The sequence below is a fragment of the Uranotaenia lowii genome, chromosome 1 (genome assembly GCF_029784155.1).
Source record: "Uranotaenia lowii strain MFRU-FL chromosome 1, ASM2978415v1, whole genome shotgun sequence".
Lineage (NCBI taxonomy): Eukaryota > Metazoa > Arthropoda > Insecta > Diptera > Culicidae > Uranotaenia > Uranotaenia lowii.
In genome coordinates, this window is record NC_073691.1 from 12,178,512 (window position 1) to 12,197,529 (window position 19,018).

At 37.0% G+C, this 19,018-nt stretch overlaps 1 protein-coding gene across 4 annotated transcripts in view; it reads left to right on the plus strand.

The window, feature by feature from the left end:
- Positions 1–18,664, plus strand: part of LOC129757473 (glutamate receptor ionotropic, kainate 2) — a 49,707-nt gene extending 31,043 nt beyond the window's left edge. For 3 of the 4 annotated variants that reach the window (XM_055754725.1, XM_055754708.1, XM_055754733.1), the window contains exons 3-10: positions 3,865–4,037; positions 14,765–15,790; positions 15,853–16,144; positions 16,206–16,482; positions 16,535–16,959; positions 17,016–17,131; positions 17,247–17,396; positions 18,204–18,664. In XM_055754725.1, the coding sequence (XP_055610700.1) occupies positions 3,865–4,037; positions 14,765–15,790; positions 15,853–16,144; positions 16,206–16,482; positions 16,535–16,959; positions 17,016–17,131; positions 17,247–17,396; positions 18,204–18,461 (2,717 nt within the window). In that variant the 3' untranslated portion in view covers positions 18,462–18,664. Of the gene's footprint in view, positions 1–3,864; positions 4,038–14,764; positions 15,791–15,852; positions 16,145–16,205; positions 16,483–16,534; positions 16,960–17,015; positions 17,132–17,246; positions 17,397–17,798; positions 17,949–18,203 lie in introns of all 4 variants that reach the window. The other variant, XM_055754716.1, reaches the window with a different exon arrangement.
- Positions 18,665–19,018: the final 354 nt, after the last annotated feature.

The following is a 19,018-nucleotide window of genomic DNA, read 5'->3' on the forward strand; positions in this document are numbered from 1 at the left end:
ATTTTGACAATTTTGACAATTTTGACAATTTTGACAATTTTGACAATTTTGACAATTTTGACAATTTTGACAATTTTGACAATTTTGACAATTTTGACAATTTTGACAATTTTGACAATTTTGACAATTTTGACAATTTTGACAATTTTGACAATTTTGACAATTTTGACAATTTTGACAATTTTGACAATTTTGACAATTTTGACAATTTTGACAATTTTGACAATTTTGACAATTTTGACAATTTTGACAATTTTGACAATTTTGACAATTTTGACAATTTTGACAATTTTGACAATTTTGACAATTTTGACAATTTTGAAAATTTTGAAAATTTTGAAAATTTTGACAATTTTGACAATTTTGACAATTTTGACAATTTTGACAATTTTGACAATTTTGACAATTCTGACAATTTTGACAATTTTGACAATTTTGACAATTTTGACAATTTTGACAATTTTGACAATTTTGACAATTTTGACAATTTTGACAATTTTGACAATTTTGACAATTTTGACAATTTTGACAATTTTGACAATTTTGACAATTTTGACAATTTTGACAATTTTGACAATTTTGACAATTTTGACAATTTTGACAATTTTGACAATTTTGACAATTTTGACAATTTTGACAATTTTGACAATTTTGACAATTTTGACAATTTTGACAATTTTGACAATTTTGACAATTTTGACAATTTTGACAATTTTGACAATTTTGACAATTTTGACAATTTTGACAATTTTGACAATTTTGACAATTTTGACAATTTTGACAATTTTGACAATTTTGACAATTTTGACAATTTTGACAATTTTGACAATTTTGACAATTTTGACAATTTTGACAATTTTGACAATTTTGACAATTTTGACAATTTTGACAATTTTGACAATTTTGACAATTTTGACAATTTTGACAATTTTGACAATTTTGACAATTTTGACAATTTTGACAATTTTGACAATGTTGACAATTTTGACAATTTTGACCATTTTGACAATTTTGACAATTTTGACAATTTTGAAAATTTTGACAATTTTGACAATTTCGACAATTTTGACAATTTTGACAATTTTGACAATTTTGACAATTTTGACAATTTTGACAATTTTGACAATTTTGACAATTCTGACAATTTTGACAATTTTGACAATTTTGACAATTTTGACAATTTTGACAATTTTGACAATTTTGACAATTTTGACAATTTTGACAATTTTGACAATTTTGACAATTTTGACAATTTTGACAATTTTGACAATTTTGACAATTTTGACAATTCTGACAATTTTGACAATTTTGACAATTTTGACAATTTTGACAATTTTGAAAATTTTGACAATTTTTACAATTTTGACAATTTTGACAATTTTGACAATTTTGACAATTTTGACAATTTTGACAATTTTGACAATTTTGACAATTTTGACAATTTTGACAATTTTGACAATTTTGACAATTTTGACAATTTTGACAATTTTGACAATTTTGACAATTTTGACAATTTTGACAATTTTGACAATTTTGACAATTTTGACAATTTTGACAATTTTGACAATTTTGACAATTTTGACAATTTTGACAATTTTGACAATTTTGACAATTTTGACAATTTTGACAATTTTGACAATTTTGACAATTTTGACAATTTTGACAATTTTGATAATTTTGACAATTTTGACAATTTTGACAATTTTGACAATTTTGACAATTTTGACAATTTTGACAATTTTGACAATTTTGACAATTTTGACAATTTTGACAATTTTGACAATTTTGACAATTTTGACAATTTTGACAATTTTGACAATTTTGACAATTTTGACAATTTTGACAATTTTGACAATTTTGACAATTTTGACAATTTTGACAATTTTGACAATTTTGACAATTTTGACAATTTTGAGAATTTTGACAATTTTGAGAATTTTGACAATTTTGAGAATTTTGACAATTTGGACAATTTGGACAATTTGGACAATTTTGACAATTTTGACAATTTTGACAATTTTGACAATTTTGACAATTTTGACAATTTTGACAATTTTGACAATTTTGACAATTTTGACAATTTTGACAATTTTGACAATTTTGACAATTTGGACAATTTGGACAATTTGGACAATTTAGACAGTTTTGACAATTTTGACAATTTTGACAATTTTGACAATTTTGACAATTTTGACAATTTTGACAATTTTGACAATTTTGACAATTTTGACAATTTTGACCATTTTGACAATTTTGACAATTTTGACAATTTTGACAATTTTGACAATTTTGACAATTTTGACAATTTTGATAGTTTTGATAATTTTGACAATTTTGACAATTTTGACAATTTTGACAATTTTGACAATTTTGACAATTTTGACAATTTTGACAATTTTGACAATTTTGACTATTTTGACAATTTTGAACATTCGGAAAATTTCGAATATTTTGACAATTTTCAAAATTTTGACAATTTTGACAATTTTGACAATTTTGATAATTTTGACAATTTCAACAATTTTGAATATTTTTATAGTTTCGGCAATTTTGGCAGTTTTTAGAGTTTTTAATGTTTTAATCAATAATCGTTCAAGAAACTAATGAACTCAAAAATTATTCGTACGGACTGCTAAAAAACTACTTGCGAGTTTCTGAGACAGATGGAAACAAAGAAAAACATAGCAATAGACAAAGAAAACAGCAAACAGCAAAAGAAAGCAAAGGTTTTTCAGAAGAACGAAGTAAACTTCGTGACGACGCTTTTCAAAATGACAACGCGCGAGAGTTTGTCTGGTTGGATGACGAATGAAACAGCAACAACCCAAGAACAACAACAGCAGCAGCAGCAGCAGCAAAAACAATAAACGAGTTAAGGAAAACAACTAACGAAAACAAACTAAACTAAAGCGGGTAAAAGGCACTGAACAAATAAGTAGTTCACTCGCGCTTCTCCAGCGTAATGTAGAGAAAAGAACGACGAAAAATTAAGATTGCAAAAGTTCGGGGAACGAGAAAACTAGCACCGAAAAACACACACCAAACAACTTTCTCTAAATCGAAAAATAACCATCCGTTGGGGGTGAGAAGTTCTTCCTTCTTTCGGAGAAAAGTGTTTCATGAGATGTTAAAACAGACGCTATTAGATGGGTTTTTTTTAAACTGCGGGAGATAAGTGCATTTTGTAGAAACACTTTGCACAGTTGGTTTGAAAAAGGACAAATTTTAAGGCAGTTGTATACATTTTGGCGCTAACTTTCACTGTAAACACTTGGAAAAATACTTCACATGATTTTTATTGAAATTTTCTTCAAAAATTTTTTTACGAGTACTTCAGCTTCAAGTCCCCCGGCTGGCAATCCCATGAAAAAATCAGAAGTCCAAAGCTCCAATCTGTGAATTCTAGCATCCCCCTTTCGAAAAAAAATCAAGTTTCACGATTATACTCAATCTTCAGTTTTCCAAAACTGGCAGCGTTGTTCCAGCATCTGACTAAAAGCCGGGCGTTCGGAGGAGCCCAAAATAGAGAAAAACTTTTTCATGCATCTTAAACGATGTTTTCCAGCCACATTTCCCTGAGCAGGACTGCTGCTGATGCTGCAAAAGCAAAAGATTGAGAATGAAAATCGCATTGTTTTTCCCAACTGGCAACTGAGTTGTGGGGATTGTTGCAGCAAAAGTCACTCCGGGAATTGTGAGAATGGTTCAGGGCAGGGATCGCGAGGACAGAGGACAATTGAATAATTCAACAATTCAACAATTCCACCATGGATGATAATTCAAATCGTACGCTTCATTAACCACATGACGGGATTATTTTCTTTCACTGTTGTATTTCATTCGCTTTTCACTTTTTTTTTGCAGGCGGACTTTTCGACGGCGATACGGACGACGCGTCCCTCGCCTTCCAGTACGCGGTCGAGGCGGTCAACAACGAGAAACTTTCCTACTCGAACTACCGGCTGGAGGCGCAATCGGTGGGGGTCAAGTACGGCGACGGATTTGATGTATCGAAAAAGTTGTGCAAACTGTTGAAGGTAAGTTTTGAAATTTATGACCCGATTGCTTGCTGGCAGCCCGAGCTGGCAGAGTTCTATCGATTTCGCGGAGGAACTCCCTCTTCTTCAAAATTCGTTTGATCCCGGGTGTGGGTCAATCAAACTTTTCTATATTAACGTCGTTAATCAATAGGCACAGATTTGTGTTCTTCCATGGAGGGAATTATTATTCAGCAACTTAAGAAGTTTTGGTATTGTTTCATAAATTACTTCTATTTACCAAACCTTCGGTAGTAACCACTTCCTTCAACAACTGTTTCTTCAACTTAGAAAACATAACTACATAAAACAGAATTCAGAATTGTCAGAAAAAAGTATGTGTGAGAGTGAGGTTGGTTGAACAAGTTTCTTAGCCTGGTTGATTTGGCTATGCTATTAAGGTAGATTAAAAATTTATAAAATTAAACAAAAAATAAGCTTAAATATTTCCGAGCTCGTCAAACGAATAGCTGATTTCAAATTATTTACAAAATTTTCGACAACACAGAAATTTCGGTTTCCTTCCCATGGCGACCGTTAAAAATTGGTTTAATGAATATCTCTTTGTTCGTTCGTTAGTTTTGATACGAAACTTCGATTCCTTTCAACCTTTTGACACAAATCACACAAGCACAGCCACTGCCCGATGCAAAAATGTAATTATTTTAGATCGTTTTTGCTTAAAAAGACATGTCGATAAAAAATGTCTTCGATAAACGTAACTTATAAATCATCTTCCCGATTATCATCGCTCGTATATGACTCAACACCCAAAAGATGACGACCGAACGCTCCATTGGTTTTTATTTTAATTGAAAACATTCAATTGTTTTTCCGTTTTTTTTAACTCTCGTTACGCTTCCAATGAAGGTACTCCATAGTTCGTTCCGAGTATCGTACCCGTTCGAATCGGTTGGTAGATACCTTCCCAGTTCCATTCTTGGCTTGGCCGACGGTTTGTGATGGTGGAATGTGTTTGTTTTACACTAACTAAACGAAAGCGAAGCTATAACTTTTACTGGGCGTGAAATTATTATTGTTAGCATTATAAGTCGGTACCAACGCTCACAATTGTTACTTATCCCGGCAGAAGGTATCTGTTGCGCTCTTTCGTCGAAATGTGTACGAATAAAACCTTAGATGGGGGTTGGCGTACTGGGGCAGAAAATTTTGCCTTTCGTTTTCATCGCTGGAGCAGAAAAGAAAATCCATCGGTAATTATAATGGCAAGTGGAAATTGGCTGTGGAAATGGTTCCGCCGTTCACTTATTCTTTAAGGGTGGAAAACGCGGGGCGGAAGAGCTTCCACGCTAAGACAGCAAGAGAGCAATTTTACGAGGGCATGGAATGTTTACAGGTAATAATCATCAATTGTACTTAGAAAAGTTGTTACCCGGAGAAATGTGGACCGGTTACGAGCGATTTTATTGAGTTGTTTCCTGCCTGGCGGAGTGAGAACGGCCGCTGACTGTCGATTTCAATATTTCAAGAGGCTCAAGTGGTACTTCAAAAAGGTATCTGCTAGGAAAATTAGCTGGAGAAAAGGAAAGCCATTTCCATTTCTTCTTGGAATTTTAAATTTAAATTTAAAGCAATATAATCGGTATAAAATAACTTTGATAATCTTACTTATGAGTTTTGGTATTCAAATACGTGAATCTAGAAGTGTATATGAAGATAGAAAAAATGCAGAGACTTTTATCCTTTGAATCATTTTTTTTTTAATTTCATATACACAAATTTTGTTTATTTTAACAATTCAATTATTCCGGGTCAACAGATTTTACATCAAACCAATAAGTGAGCGATCTGTATTTATTTGGATTCCAACGAATTGCTCACAACAATAACACCCACCACATTCGGCAGAAAAATAAACGCCAACAGCTCCACGGAGATACAAATAAAAGCAAATAAAAATATCACTTTACAGTTTATCGCAATTTCGTACGCCTCCAGCAACATGCCGCGGCTGAGCACCCCAAGTCGATGCGTGAAATGATGGCCACCTGGCACCAGATGCGTCGTGGTCGGGCATTTTTCTACTAAAAAAAAGTATCCACCGAGCCAGGCGAGAAGGCGTCCCACTGCTCGAGATAACTTTAACTTTTTGGAAGCATTGAGAAGAGCAGTTTTTAGAGAACGACGTTTCTTGGAAAAAGCAAAACTTAGCTAAGAGGAATTTCCATAGAACGTTTCTTTCACGCACAAAAATATCTAAAACGGTAGCAGATACAGTCAAAATTGTCAAAATCATCGAAATTGTCAAAATTGTCAAAATTGTCAAAATTGTCAAAATTGTCAAAATTGTCAAAATTGTCAAAATTGTCAAAATTGTCAAAATTGTCAAAATTGTCAAAATTGTCAAAATTGTCAAAATTGTCAAAATTGTCAAAATTGTCAAAATTGTCAAAATTGTCAAAATTGTCAAAATTGTCAAAATTGTCAAAATTGTCAAAATTGTCAAAATTGTCAAAATTGTCAAAATTGTCAAAATTGTCAAAATTGTCAAAATTGTCAAAATTGTCAAAATTGTCAAAATAGTCAAAATTGTCAAAGTTGTCAAAATTGTCAAAAATTGTCTATATTGTCAATATTGTCAAAATTGTCAAAATTGTCAAAATTGTCAAAATTGTCAAAATTGTCAAAATTGTCAAAATTGTCAAAATTGTCAAAATTGTCAAAATTGTCAAAATTGTCAAAATTGTCAAAATTGTCAAAATTGTCAAAATTGTCAAAATTGTCAAAATTGTCAAAATTGTCAAAATTGTCAAAATTGTCAAAATGGTCGAAATTGTCAAAATTGTCAAAATTGTCAAAATTGTCAAAATTGTCAAAATTGTCGAAATTGTCGAAATTGTCGAAATTGTCAAAATTGTCAAAATTGTCAAAATTGTCAAAATTGTCAAAATTGTCAAAATTGTCAAAATTGTCAAAATTGTCAAAATTGTCAAAATTGTCAAAATTGTCAAAATTGTCAAAATTGTCAAAATTGTCAAAATTGTCAAAATTGTCAAAATTGTCAAAATTGTCAAAATTGTCAAAATTGTCAAAATGGTCGAAATTGTCAAAATTGTCAAAATTGTCAAAATTGTCAAAATTGTCAAAATTGTCGAAATTGTCGAAATTGTCGAAATTGTCAAAATTGTCAAAATTTGTACATTTTTTCGTTCATTTTTGTTTCGAAATTCTAGCTTTTGCGCGAAATTTGATTCAGAAACTCTTCTCAAACATGAAGTAGTGCACACGAAAATTGTTTCCTTTCATTGCTATTAATTTTGAAAATTCGGCCCCCTTTCATCACTCCACATGTAAATTATCTCTCACAATTGCATACAACCTCCCATCATCCAACAGATGTTCCGGAACCCAGGATAGAGAATATTATTCCGGGTGCGCTGATGGATGGATACCCCAGCTATAAATAACGCAGCCCATAATTTGCAACATCTCGCTCGCGCGATCGGGGACGACGGGACCTTGTCCCAGTGTAAATTAATTCCTAATGAATTATTAATTCGTTAATTCTACACACAGCATCAGCACTTGGTCCTCGTCGTCATATTCCGAAACCAGCTCTCGAATAGCAGCTGGTGTTTTGGAGAAGTTTGTTCCACCCTCTTTCCGAAATTCTATCCCACCCACCCAGAACAACCAATACGGAAACTGGCAGACAGTCAGTCAGTCGTCATCAGTTTCGTACATGCGATGATAGATACTGGTGATAATTCTCATATCTGCGTGTGTTCACATCGGAAACGGAAACAAAGAAGGGGGAGGGAAATGGGAGCACTCTCTTCTTTCCTCTCGCGCAGTCAACAACCACCTACCTATTATCTTCCGAGTGACAGACAAACAAGCAACGATTATTCATAGCCGTTCAGTAGCAGATAATTTGTTTCTACCGATTTGGTTCCGGTTCTGCAACAACCCCCAACCCAATACCCTTCCTCCGTCCGTATTGGATGATTAGCTGGATTGTTAGGGTATCCAGAAGGCTAAGCACACAAGTAGCATCTCATTGATATGGGGTCTCCTAATTGGATTAGAATCTAGGCTAACGAAGCTCTGCTATTTACATTTTACCTCTTCAAAATAAATGAAATTATCAAATTCTTCTGAGCTCCCAAAATTCCTCACAAACTTCAAGTGCTTCAAGGTCTCTACCCAACCAATTCTGAAGATTGTTGTCGTCTCACGACATAACCTAATGAACAATATTCCTCCAGTTCACTCGGTCCATGGCAACCGTTCTCCAATTTCTCGGGCATCCCACACTCACCAGATCACGCTCCACTTGGTTTAACCACCACGCTCGTTGCGCCCCTGTTTGTCTCGTTTCTACTGGATTCACAGCGTTCACACCAGTTTTACAGGACAGTCGTCCGACATTCTCGCCACATGTCCTGCCCAGCGTATCCGTCCGGCCTTCGCCACCTTCTGAATACTGGGTTCGCCTCAACACTTCGTCCTCCTGCACGCCGTCAAAGATGGTTCTTAACACTCGTCGCTCGAATACTTCGAGTGTACGCAGGTCCTCCTCGAACAATATCCATGTTTCGTGCCCGTAGAGGACAACCGAACAACCAATGAGCGTCGGTTACACTTCGTGCGAGGACTAAGTCCATAGAAGGCACGACTTCCGCTGGATCTCACGGCGTCATTGTCTGCGGTCATCACTAAACCGATATAGACATCTCCAGCTCGTCGCCGTCGATCGTGACCTTGTTATTACTAGCCAACTGGGCTCGGTTGGTCTCACGCCTGCAGGCTAGCATATACTCCGGCTTGGACGTATTAATTATCAACCCAATTCTCATGGTCGATTTATTTCAAATTTGTTTAGGTCAAGGATCAGTTTTATCCTAAAGCCCATAGATTTTTGAAAGTCGACGTAGTATTAGCACAGGTCGACTGTGGTATTAGATATTAATTGGAATACCTATCTTCCAATGTTGCCAGGGAGTCCAATGAATAAGAATCCCTCTTGTAGCTCTATACATAGGGGTGTACTAGATCGAGGTCTGATCTACGTGCTGGGAGTTGTATTCAAAGTCAGTTAGCTATTGGATCCAACGCTAATGGGAAATAGCTGCCAAACAAGAAGATCAAAGCAATTAAAGGTAAGAAATTGTACAGATTTTGGTAAACCAGGAATAACTAATAACTATGGGCCCGAAGATCCTTAACAACGTAATGATCATTAAATATTTAACGATTGACAAAATGGAGTCGGATAACTTTACTATTCGATCAATCACCCGCCATGTTAATCTGCAGGCTTACCAGTGCTCTGTCGAAGTTCAATTTATTTAACATCTAGGTTCTGCTTCTTAGGCATCATTCCTCGTCTGCGCTCCGGGTTTCATTGAGAGTTTATAGAATACCCTAAATGAACAAAATTTGTTGAAACTAGGTTTTCCAGACCAACTTCATCGAAAATCGAACAATCTGCGAGGAGCAACTGGATAAAAAGTTTCCTAAAATTGAACTCGTTAACTCAATCGTCTAGTGGACGTTTGAAGATCAACGGTTAACATATTTGTGATAGCACAGAACCTTTGATAGAGGGTGAATAGGTCTCTGGTCACATACGACGACAATATCTAAATACTGTTGTAAATATGGTAGCGATTGTAGACAGTAGTTCAACGATATTCTGAAATCTTCTAAAGATCTAATACCTGTCCTTGAAGATGTTACACCCAAAATAATCTGCACGTCGTGGCTACGTGAAAAACTATATAATTTTTATCCAATTGATTGATCCAATTGATTCACGTAGATCCTACGATATCAATATGTAAACACGTCCCTATAAGAATTCGTGTTTCATGGGCCTTACCTACAATTTACGTGAATTTTTAGTCAATTCAACTCACTGTGCTTATGAAAGCTACGAGGAGTGTTTTTAGAATCGGAGTGAAATGTAGGTCAATTTGTATTTTTGTTTATGTTTATAATGAAAATATAACAAAATTTTATTTAGGACAAATTTTATTTTCACAATATTTTTCGCTTACACTTCACTTTTACCACAATAAAACACCTCAATTCCCGCAGTTCCAGCAACGCAGGACGGTTTGTGAAATGCTGAAAAAAATGGAAAAGTATTCAGTTATGAAAAATAAACAATCTAATTAAAACATAATTTTACCTTGTCCGTTGTTGTCTATATGGTGTCCTGTGTTCCGTGTTCCGGGAAGTCGTACCAAAAAACAAAAATTTTCAACACAGCTGGCTGACAATTCTCTTTTCTAATAAGAATTAACAACAACACGCTTGAGGCAATTGCATAAAACGGATTTAGATCATCCACTTGGAATTTACGTGAAAATCATGTGTAAGTTATGTGAAGCTGTCCCACTGGTGCTACCAGCTGGACATTGAGGTCTCCCTGAGATGTTTTCGCACATCGGGCATGTGCCTGTGTATCAGCAGCTACCGAGGACACCGTTTGGTATGCGCTGATAACTCAAGGGTTCATCAACCGCTGCAGAGCTTCTGCAGATTACACTGCCTGCTCAAGGCTGCCGCTCCGTACCGCAAAATGGACGAGGTCATGCTCGCTCTCCTTCTGCTGCAGCGGATCGCCGAGCTGTAACCGACGAGGGCTGTAAAACTCCGCCGGTCGTCGATAATCACCTCCATTGGATTCCATTGTGCACGGCCCAGCTGCAATCGTCCCTGATTGTGCTGAAATCAGGTTGGTGATCAACACCATCTCGGTCTTCGGCGCATCCAACTTTCCACCTTCTTAATCGCTACTGTGGTGAGTAGCTGGACCTCTTCAGTTGAGAACTACGTCGTCGGCGAATCCCGCAAGTCTCACTCCCGTGGGGAGACGCAGTCTCAGCAGTTCGTCGTAAACGATGTTTCACAGTACCGGGCTAAGTATCTATCCTTGTGGAACCCCTGCCGAGACGCTCACTGTCCAGTATCTTTCACTGGTCATATACTGTAGTTGGCGATTACCTGAACATCATTAACAGCAACTTTCTTAGGGATTTATAACAATACCTTTCGGTTTAAAAAAGAAACCAGTATGTTCCGAAGAATGATGGACGTAGCTTGAATCGACTTGTTATGTGCAGAAATACCTTTCAGAGGTGGTGACTCTTTTTTGTTTCCTATGTTATTTGAACTCTGCTTCAAAACAGCGAAGTCCTTTAAAACTTGTTTGGTCACCCGATCGAAGGCATATTGTCATCATCATCGTCGTCCCACATCGTCAAACATAGTGCCATAAATATACGGTTATAAACTTCATCCCGCCCCTTCAGTTTCGCAGGACTCCAAAATTCGCAGGAATCTAAACATCCCACAAGTACCAAATAAAACCGACGAAAATGGCTGAATGACGAACGATAATGGAAGGTAGGTGGAGTCATTCGCTAGAAGAGGTGACAAATGAATAGGGCGCATGAAACCGGGAGCATGAATAAATTAGCACGCGCGCGTCCTTCCGAAGCTGATCTTCCCGGCTGATGGAAAATGCATGTGGCCTTTTTTTTCGGGTCCTGTTTTACTCCCGGATTTATTCGGATCGTCACGATGGACGTAAATCAAAAGCTTCCTTCCCGCTTCCCGAAAACGAAGTGGAAAGAGGATGGATTGTTGTTTTCGGAGTTTTCAATTTAATTAAAACCGAAAAACTCCTTCCGGGGGATGTTGCGGTAGTTTTATTTTCCGTGGAGGTAGGTAGTTAAACTTATGATTGCATCCATGTCGATTTTAATGAAGATGATAATGATGATGATAATCAACGTTATCGTGGAAATAATCATAGACAATAATTGAGCTGTTCCTGTGTGTTTTTGAATAACAAAGGCCGTCAGGACCGCTTCGATCTATTCTGATTCTAAATTCTATTTTTCATTTTTTTTTTTTCAAATTCCTAAATAAAAATTTCTTTTATTTTTAAGGAAATTCGACTACAAAATATTGACATAATTCAGCTAAAATGTAAGCAATTGCATACATTCGGGATGAAACTCTCTGTCCGATATAAATCCCATAACACACATATCGAAAATCAAACAAATTATTTACAAAAACAAACAAAACATACACAAACAATCTCGGTTGCGCATAGTTCGCCCTTTATGTTTGTTGCATTTAATTCGCGCTCTGTGTGTTATATTAAAATGAAAAACGAATGGATAAAGGGCTGAAATATATGGGCAAATATCTGAACGCTTCGTTTGCCCGAGTATTTGGGCGCTTCGTATGTTAGAAAGCAAATATCACGAGTGGAGCCGCTGATCTCAGGTGGTTCCCAAAACAACTTCGAAACCAAATTCAAAGGAACGATGATTGATTATCAAAACGGCGTTTTTCAACATTTTTCTTTATTTTAAGGTTCAAACTTTACAAATGTTGGCGTGGATTTTCATTTTTCATTCTGGGAACTACTAGCATCATCCCCCCACGATCCAGGACTAAAATATATGTCTATTTGCTAAACCAAGGCGGGTGGTCGCTGTGTTGTGCAGTTTCGTTTCCTCCTTCGTTTCCCGGAATGATTTTGAGCTCTTCCCCAAAGCCGTCCCTCCACTTAGGACACATTAATTGTAGAACGATGCAACTATTTTTCGAGTGCAGCGCTGTATTGAAGTCATATTTTCACCCCAGTGGGTAAACAATTCATCAAACTGTTCGATTTTAGTCAAACGGCAACTCGTTGCTCTTCGTCTAACTTTGTAGAGTATGGTTTTGTACATATTTGCCTAATGGATCATCACTCGGTTAAAGTCAGTCAGTCAGTCGGTTAGTCAGTTAGCTTTGCTCAGCTTGGCAATCCGTTTTCCATCGAATCGGTATTTGATGGGGGAGCCATTATTCGGGGGAACTTTTAAATGCGAAATCAATTTCGGAACAAATGAACGATGGCTACTCAGCGAGTTCAATGCATATAGATTATCAAGCTTTTCAAAATCATTTATATTTGTTTTAGATTATTTTCATGAATAGAAACTAATCATAAAGTGTGTATTTTTTATTCAACTTGATTTTCCAGGAACTCTGAAAATGATCTCCATTTTCGAGTGAAAGGAAATTCTTTAATCTTCTGAATCGATTCATGCAAAAGAAAACCAATAAACAAACAAAATGCTGTATGCATTTTCCCATTTGATTTTTCTCTATCCGGTTGGGGATACACGAGCAAGGGGCAATCAATCGGTTTTTATTGGGCGTCTTCTGCTGATGGATTGAGACGATGTTTATGTCGAAATATGAAGAGATTTACTCTCGAAGTTCAAAAAGGTTTATTGCCAATAAATATAATTGATTTACGACTAGTGATGTGGAGTGCTTACATGAATATTGCTCAGTTCAGTTCACTTCATCTACGTTTATAAGTTTATCGAGCTCAGAGGTTCAGTCATTGATTTGAAAAGTGACTCAGACTGCGGTAATTTTCAGTTCAATTTTAAATGAGTTTTTAATTCAGTCAAATTTTAACAACCTTGAAGAACTTGAAAATATTTGACAATTTTAATAATGTTTTTTTTTTCGATCAGCGAGCTTTGATCAATAAAACCAATTTGACAAATTTTATAATTTTGACAATTGTGACAATTTTGACCAATTAAACCCTTTCGACAATGTTGACAATTTTGACAATTTTGACTACTTTGACAATTTTGACTACTTTGACAAATTTGACAATTTTGAAAATTTTGACAATTTTGACAATTTTGACAATTTTGACAATTTTGACAATTTTGACAATTTTGACAATTTTGACAATTTTGACAATTTTGACAATTTTAACAATTTTGACAATTTTGACAATTTTGACAATTTTGACAATTTTGACAATTTTGATAATTTTGATAATTTTGACAATTTTGACAATTTTGACAATTTTGACAATTTTGACAATTTTGACAATTTTGACAATTTTGACAATTTCGAAAATTTTGACAATTTTGACAATTTTGACAATTTTTACAATTTTGACAATTTTGACAATTTTGACAATTTTGACAATTTTGACAATTTTGACAATTTTGACAATTTTGACAATTTTGACAATTTTGACAATTTTGACAATTTTGACAATTTTGACAATTTTGACAATTTTGACAATTTTGACAATTTTGACAATTTTGACAATTTTGACATGTTTGACAATTTTGACAATTTTGACAATTTTGACAATTTTGACAATTTTGACAATTTTGACAATTTTGAAAATTTTGACAATTTTGACAATTTTGACAATTTTGACAATTTTGACAATTTTGACAATTTTGACAATTTTGACAATTTTGACAATTTTGACAATTTTGACAATTTTGACAATTTTGACAATTTTGACAATTTTGACAATTTTGACAATTTTGACAATTTTGACAATTTTGACAATTTTGACAATTTTGACAATTTTGACAATTTTGACAATTTTGACAATTTTGACAATTTTGACAATTTTGACAATTTTGACAATTTTGACAATTTTGACAATTTTTGACAATTTTGACAATTTTGACAATTTTGACAATTTTGACAATTTTGACAATTTTGACAATTTCGATTATTTTGACAATTTAACAGGTTTTATAGGTTTCACAATCTTGACAATTTTACAATCTTGACAGTATTGTTAATTTTGAAGGTATTGATAATTTTGGTAACTTTGCAAAATTTGAATAATGCAAATTTCGATTATACACTTTTGAATTTAAATGTCCTTGAACAACATTTTTTGCTTTTTTCAGACCGGTGTTGCAGCCATATTCGGGCCAAGCTCTCCGAAATCGGCTCTACACGTGCAGAGCATCTGCGACGAGAAGGAGATGCCGCACATCGAAACTCGCTGGGATGCTCACACCAAACTCCCAACCCTTAACATCCACCCGTATCCGACGATCCTCGGACGAGTACTCCTAGATCTGGTGGTAGCCTTCGATTGGAAGGACTTCACCATTATTTATGAATCCGGTCCGTGGTTGCCTGGAATTTCTGAGCTATTGAAGATGTACGACCCTAAAGGGTACACGGTAACTGTGAGGCAGTTGGACCTGAAGCTAAACGGGAATTACAGGGCTGTTTTGAGACGGGTGAAAATGTCCGAGGACAAACGAATAATCTTGGTTTGCTCGATCGACACCATGCCGGAGGTTTTGAAACAAGCTCAACAGGTTGGGTTAATGACCGATCATCACCAGTTCATTATTTCGTCGATGGATCTGCACACGATCGATTTGGAACCGTATCAGTACAGTGGAACGAACATAACCGGGATTAGGCTTGTGGATCCTGAGGAAGAGAAGATTCATCAGGTGACCGAGTTCTTGAACACCTCGCAGATCGCCAAAACGCTGGAACTGAAAGAAGGACTCAATCCGGCTACGATGAGAGTGGAAACGGCGTTGATGTACGACGCTGTCTTGTTGTTCGCAGAGGCCCTGAAACACCTGATTGGCATCGATCCACCCCATCCATTGGAACCGATCCCGTTGAAGTGCGAAGATGACGTTACCTGGAAGAATGGCTACAGCATCATCAACTACATGAAGACATCTACGGTTCACGGGTTAACCCGGACTGTGAAGTTTGATCACGAGGGTCATCGATCGGACTTTTTGCTGGACATTGTCGAACTAGGACCAGCAGGACTGGAGAAGGTTGGCGTATGGAACTCAACCGAGGGACTCAACTTCACTCGGAAGAAGGAGCACACCATACTCTCGCCTGATGACGGAACTCTTCAGAACCGAACTTTCATCGTTCTGACGGCTATCGTGAGTTCTACGCCATGCAATTTCCCCATTTGAAAGGTTAAAAAGCTTTACCCTAATTTCAGTCCCCTCCTTACGGGTTTCTGAAGGAAGCCCCAACACGCCTTACGGGAAACGATCGCTTCGAAGGCTTCGGCATCGATCTGATACACGAGCTGTCCCTCATGCTTGGCTTTAACTACACTTTCGTCCTGCAGGAGGACGGCGTGTACGGTTCGTTGAACCGAGAAACCGGCAAGTGGAACGGTATGGTGCAGGAACTGCTCGAATGGCGTGCCGATCTGGCCATTACCGATTTGACCATCACCTCCGATCGCGAGAGTGCCGTCGATTTCACGATGCCGTTCATGAATTTGGGTAAGTGCTGTATTCCTGTACTGAAAAAAATGCTTCTGCCTAAACCTAAATCATTTAACAGGTATCTCGATCCTGTTCCGCAAACCGACGAAGGAACCTCCATCGCTGTTTTCCTTCATGTCCCCGTTCTCGAAGCAGGTTTGGTTGTATCTGGGTGGTGCCTACATGATGGTCTCGATGTCCCTCTTTATTCTGGGTCGACTTTCGCCTAAGGAATGGGATAACCCCTACCCGTGTATTGAAGAACCGGAAGAACTGGAGAATCAGTTCAGTTTCAGCAATTCCATGTGGTTCACGATAGGTGCTTTGTTGCAGCAGGGTTCCGAAATTGCTCCCAAGTAAGTTCAAACTGGTCCAATACTTGTTTTTACACTAAAGTTTTCTCCGTAGGGCTGCTTCAACGCGTGCCGTCGCTTCAATTTGGTGGTTCTTCACGCTGATCATGGTTTCTTCCTACACGGCTAACTTGGCTGCCTTCTTGACCGTCGAGCAGGTCCATTCGCCGATCAACAATGCCGAGGATCTGGCCGCGGCCAGCGGTGTGATCAAGTACGGAGCTAAGCGCGATGGTAGTACCATCAATTTCTTCAAGGATGCCGAGTACAAAACGTACCAGAAGATGTACGAGGTTATGATGGCGAATCCGGACTTCCTGACCTCGTCCAATCCGGAAGGTTTGAACCGGGTTAAAACGGAGAACTACGCCTTCCTGATGGAGTCTACCTCGATCGAATACATTATCGATCGGGACTGTACCGTGACGCAGGTTGGAGGGCTGCTGGACGATAAGGGTTACGGGATTGCTATGCGAAAGAGTGAGATCCCAATGTACCTTACAGTTGACCCTTGTAAAATGGATACTCTCTTCTAGATTCCCCGTACAGAAGTGCGCTGAGTGAAGCTGTGCTACGACTCCAAGAACAAGGTGTCCTCACTTCGTTAAAGCGTAAATGGTGGAACGAAAAGCGAGGTGGAGGAGCTTGTACGGTAAGTTGTCGGCTTCAGCAAAACCAACGGTAGATGATCTAGTTCCAGTCTTAAAGTTAAATCAACAGTAATTCTGGAGAAGTTTCTGTAACATCTGCCCTCACTCTCCCGATAGGGTGCTGTTGAGGAAAGCGGTGCCCTTGCTCTGGAAGTTGCCAACGTCGGAGGCGTGTTCGTATTGCTGATTGTCGGTTGTGTTGTAGCAATGTTTATTAGCTGTTGCGAGATGATCTGCGATGTCCATAGTCGATCCCGCGAATTGAAGGTTCGATTGACTATCCCCCCACCTTCAGTTGTTTCGGGGTTGTGCCCGATATGTTTCATGGTTTTTCTTAAGATTGTTAGAATAGAAGCGTTGATCGCTGTAGCTTGTCAATTTTTGCCGACCACAAACCCAAAAAGTCACAATAAAACAAAAACCTTAACTCTCGAACTCTTTCAATCGGAAGTTCCAACGTAGGATTCGTGTTTTCACCCCTCTGTTATAAATAACAGTGTAGTCACTCCTCTGTAGATCTACCTAAATTGGAAAAAATGTCTTAACGCCCCAGTTGGTAACACATCGTTCACTCCCTTGTTTAAATAATATTAATTATAGAAAAGCCTCCACAACTCCTCCGAAATTTACTAACCCTGTTGAGACCTAACCCTTGCGATCCCTTTACAGCAAAGCTCAAGCGACGACGGTGCCGAAGAACTGGACATGGAGAACGTCGGTGGTGTATTCTTCGTCTTGTGCGTGGGCTGCACCATTGCCGTGGTCATCGGATGTTGCGATCTGCTTTGTGAAATCGCCCGTAGAGCACGTCAGCATAAGGTAAACTCTAACCTCCGAACACCGGTAACTGTCTTTCTTGTTTCCTCAAACCCCGTAACTGGCTAACAAACTTTTTTTCAAAACGATAGTGTGTCACTAACCTTCTAACAGTTGACTCGTAAGTTTTAAGGGGGTTAGAAACACGGTAAGTAAAGCTTCTCGCTTCAATTAAGATTCTTTTGCAGAATCCATCGCCCCGCATCTCCCTTTAACTCTAAAAAAAATCTAATAGATTCTCCCTCTTTATCCAAACAGGTCCCCTTCCGCGAGGAGCTGCGGGCTGAGCTGCGCTTCGTGATGAAATGTTCCGGGAATACGAAACCGGTTCGACACAGGAAGAGTTCGTCCGATGGGTCCGGCAATTCGATCGAGTCCGGAGCGCTGACAGAACCTTCGGCCAGTTCCAAGTTGGATATTTCGCCAGGGGCCCTCAATGGCAACGGAATGGCAACCAATGGAAAGTCGCTGCTCAACATTCAAACCAAAAGTCGAAAGGTGCCATCGGATGATTAAGGCAGCGAGTCGATTCAATTGATCGAATAGTATTTCTTTGGAAATAACACCGGTTTTTGTTAGTTCAAATTTGACCTCTAATAAGTACTTAGAGAGGAGTTTTTGAAGTTTGTTTGATTATAAGATAACGAGATTTTTTAGTAAAGCACTTTTGAGTGAAAATAAGATAATCGAGACAGATCTAATCTTTTGTTGTTTTTAAACATCTTTTTTTTGCCTTTTGGATGTCTATGAACATACCGAAATTCCAAAATTAAAATTAAAAAGTACAGCTCAGAAAACGTTCAACATAATTTCTTAACAAAAAGATAAGAATGACAATATTCAAAATCATAACAGATAAAAGAATGAAAAAAATTACAAAAATAATTAAAATGAAAAAAGGAGTTAATTAATATAAAATAGATTAATATCTGAAAACTTACGAAAACGAAGAAAGAAAATTACCGAAAATACAATCACAAAAATTACAAATGTATCAAAGATTACCAAAATGACGATAATTCAAACAACATTTAAATAAAAACTACTAAATCAAGAAAAATGACAAAACTAAA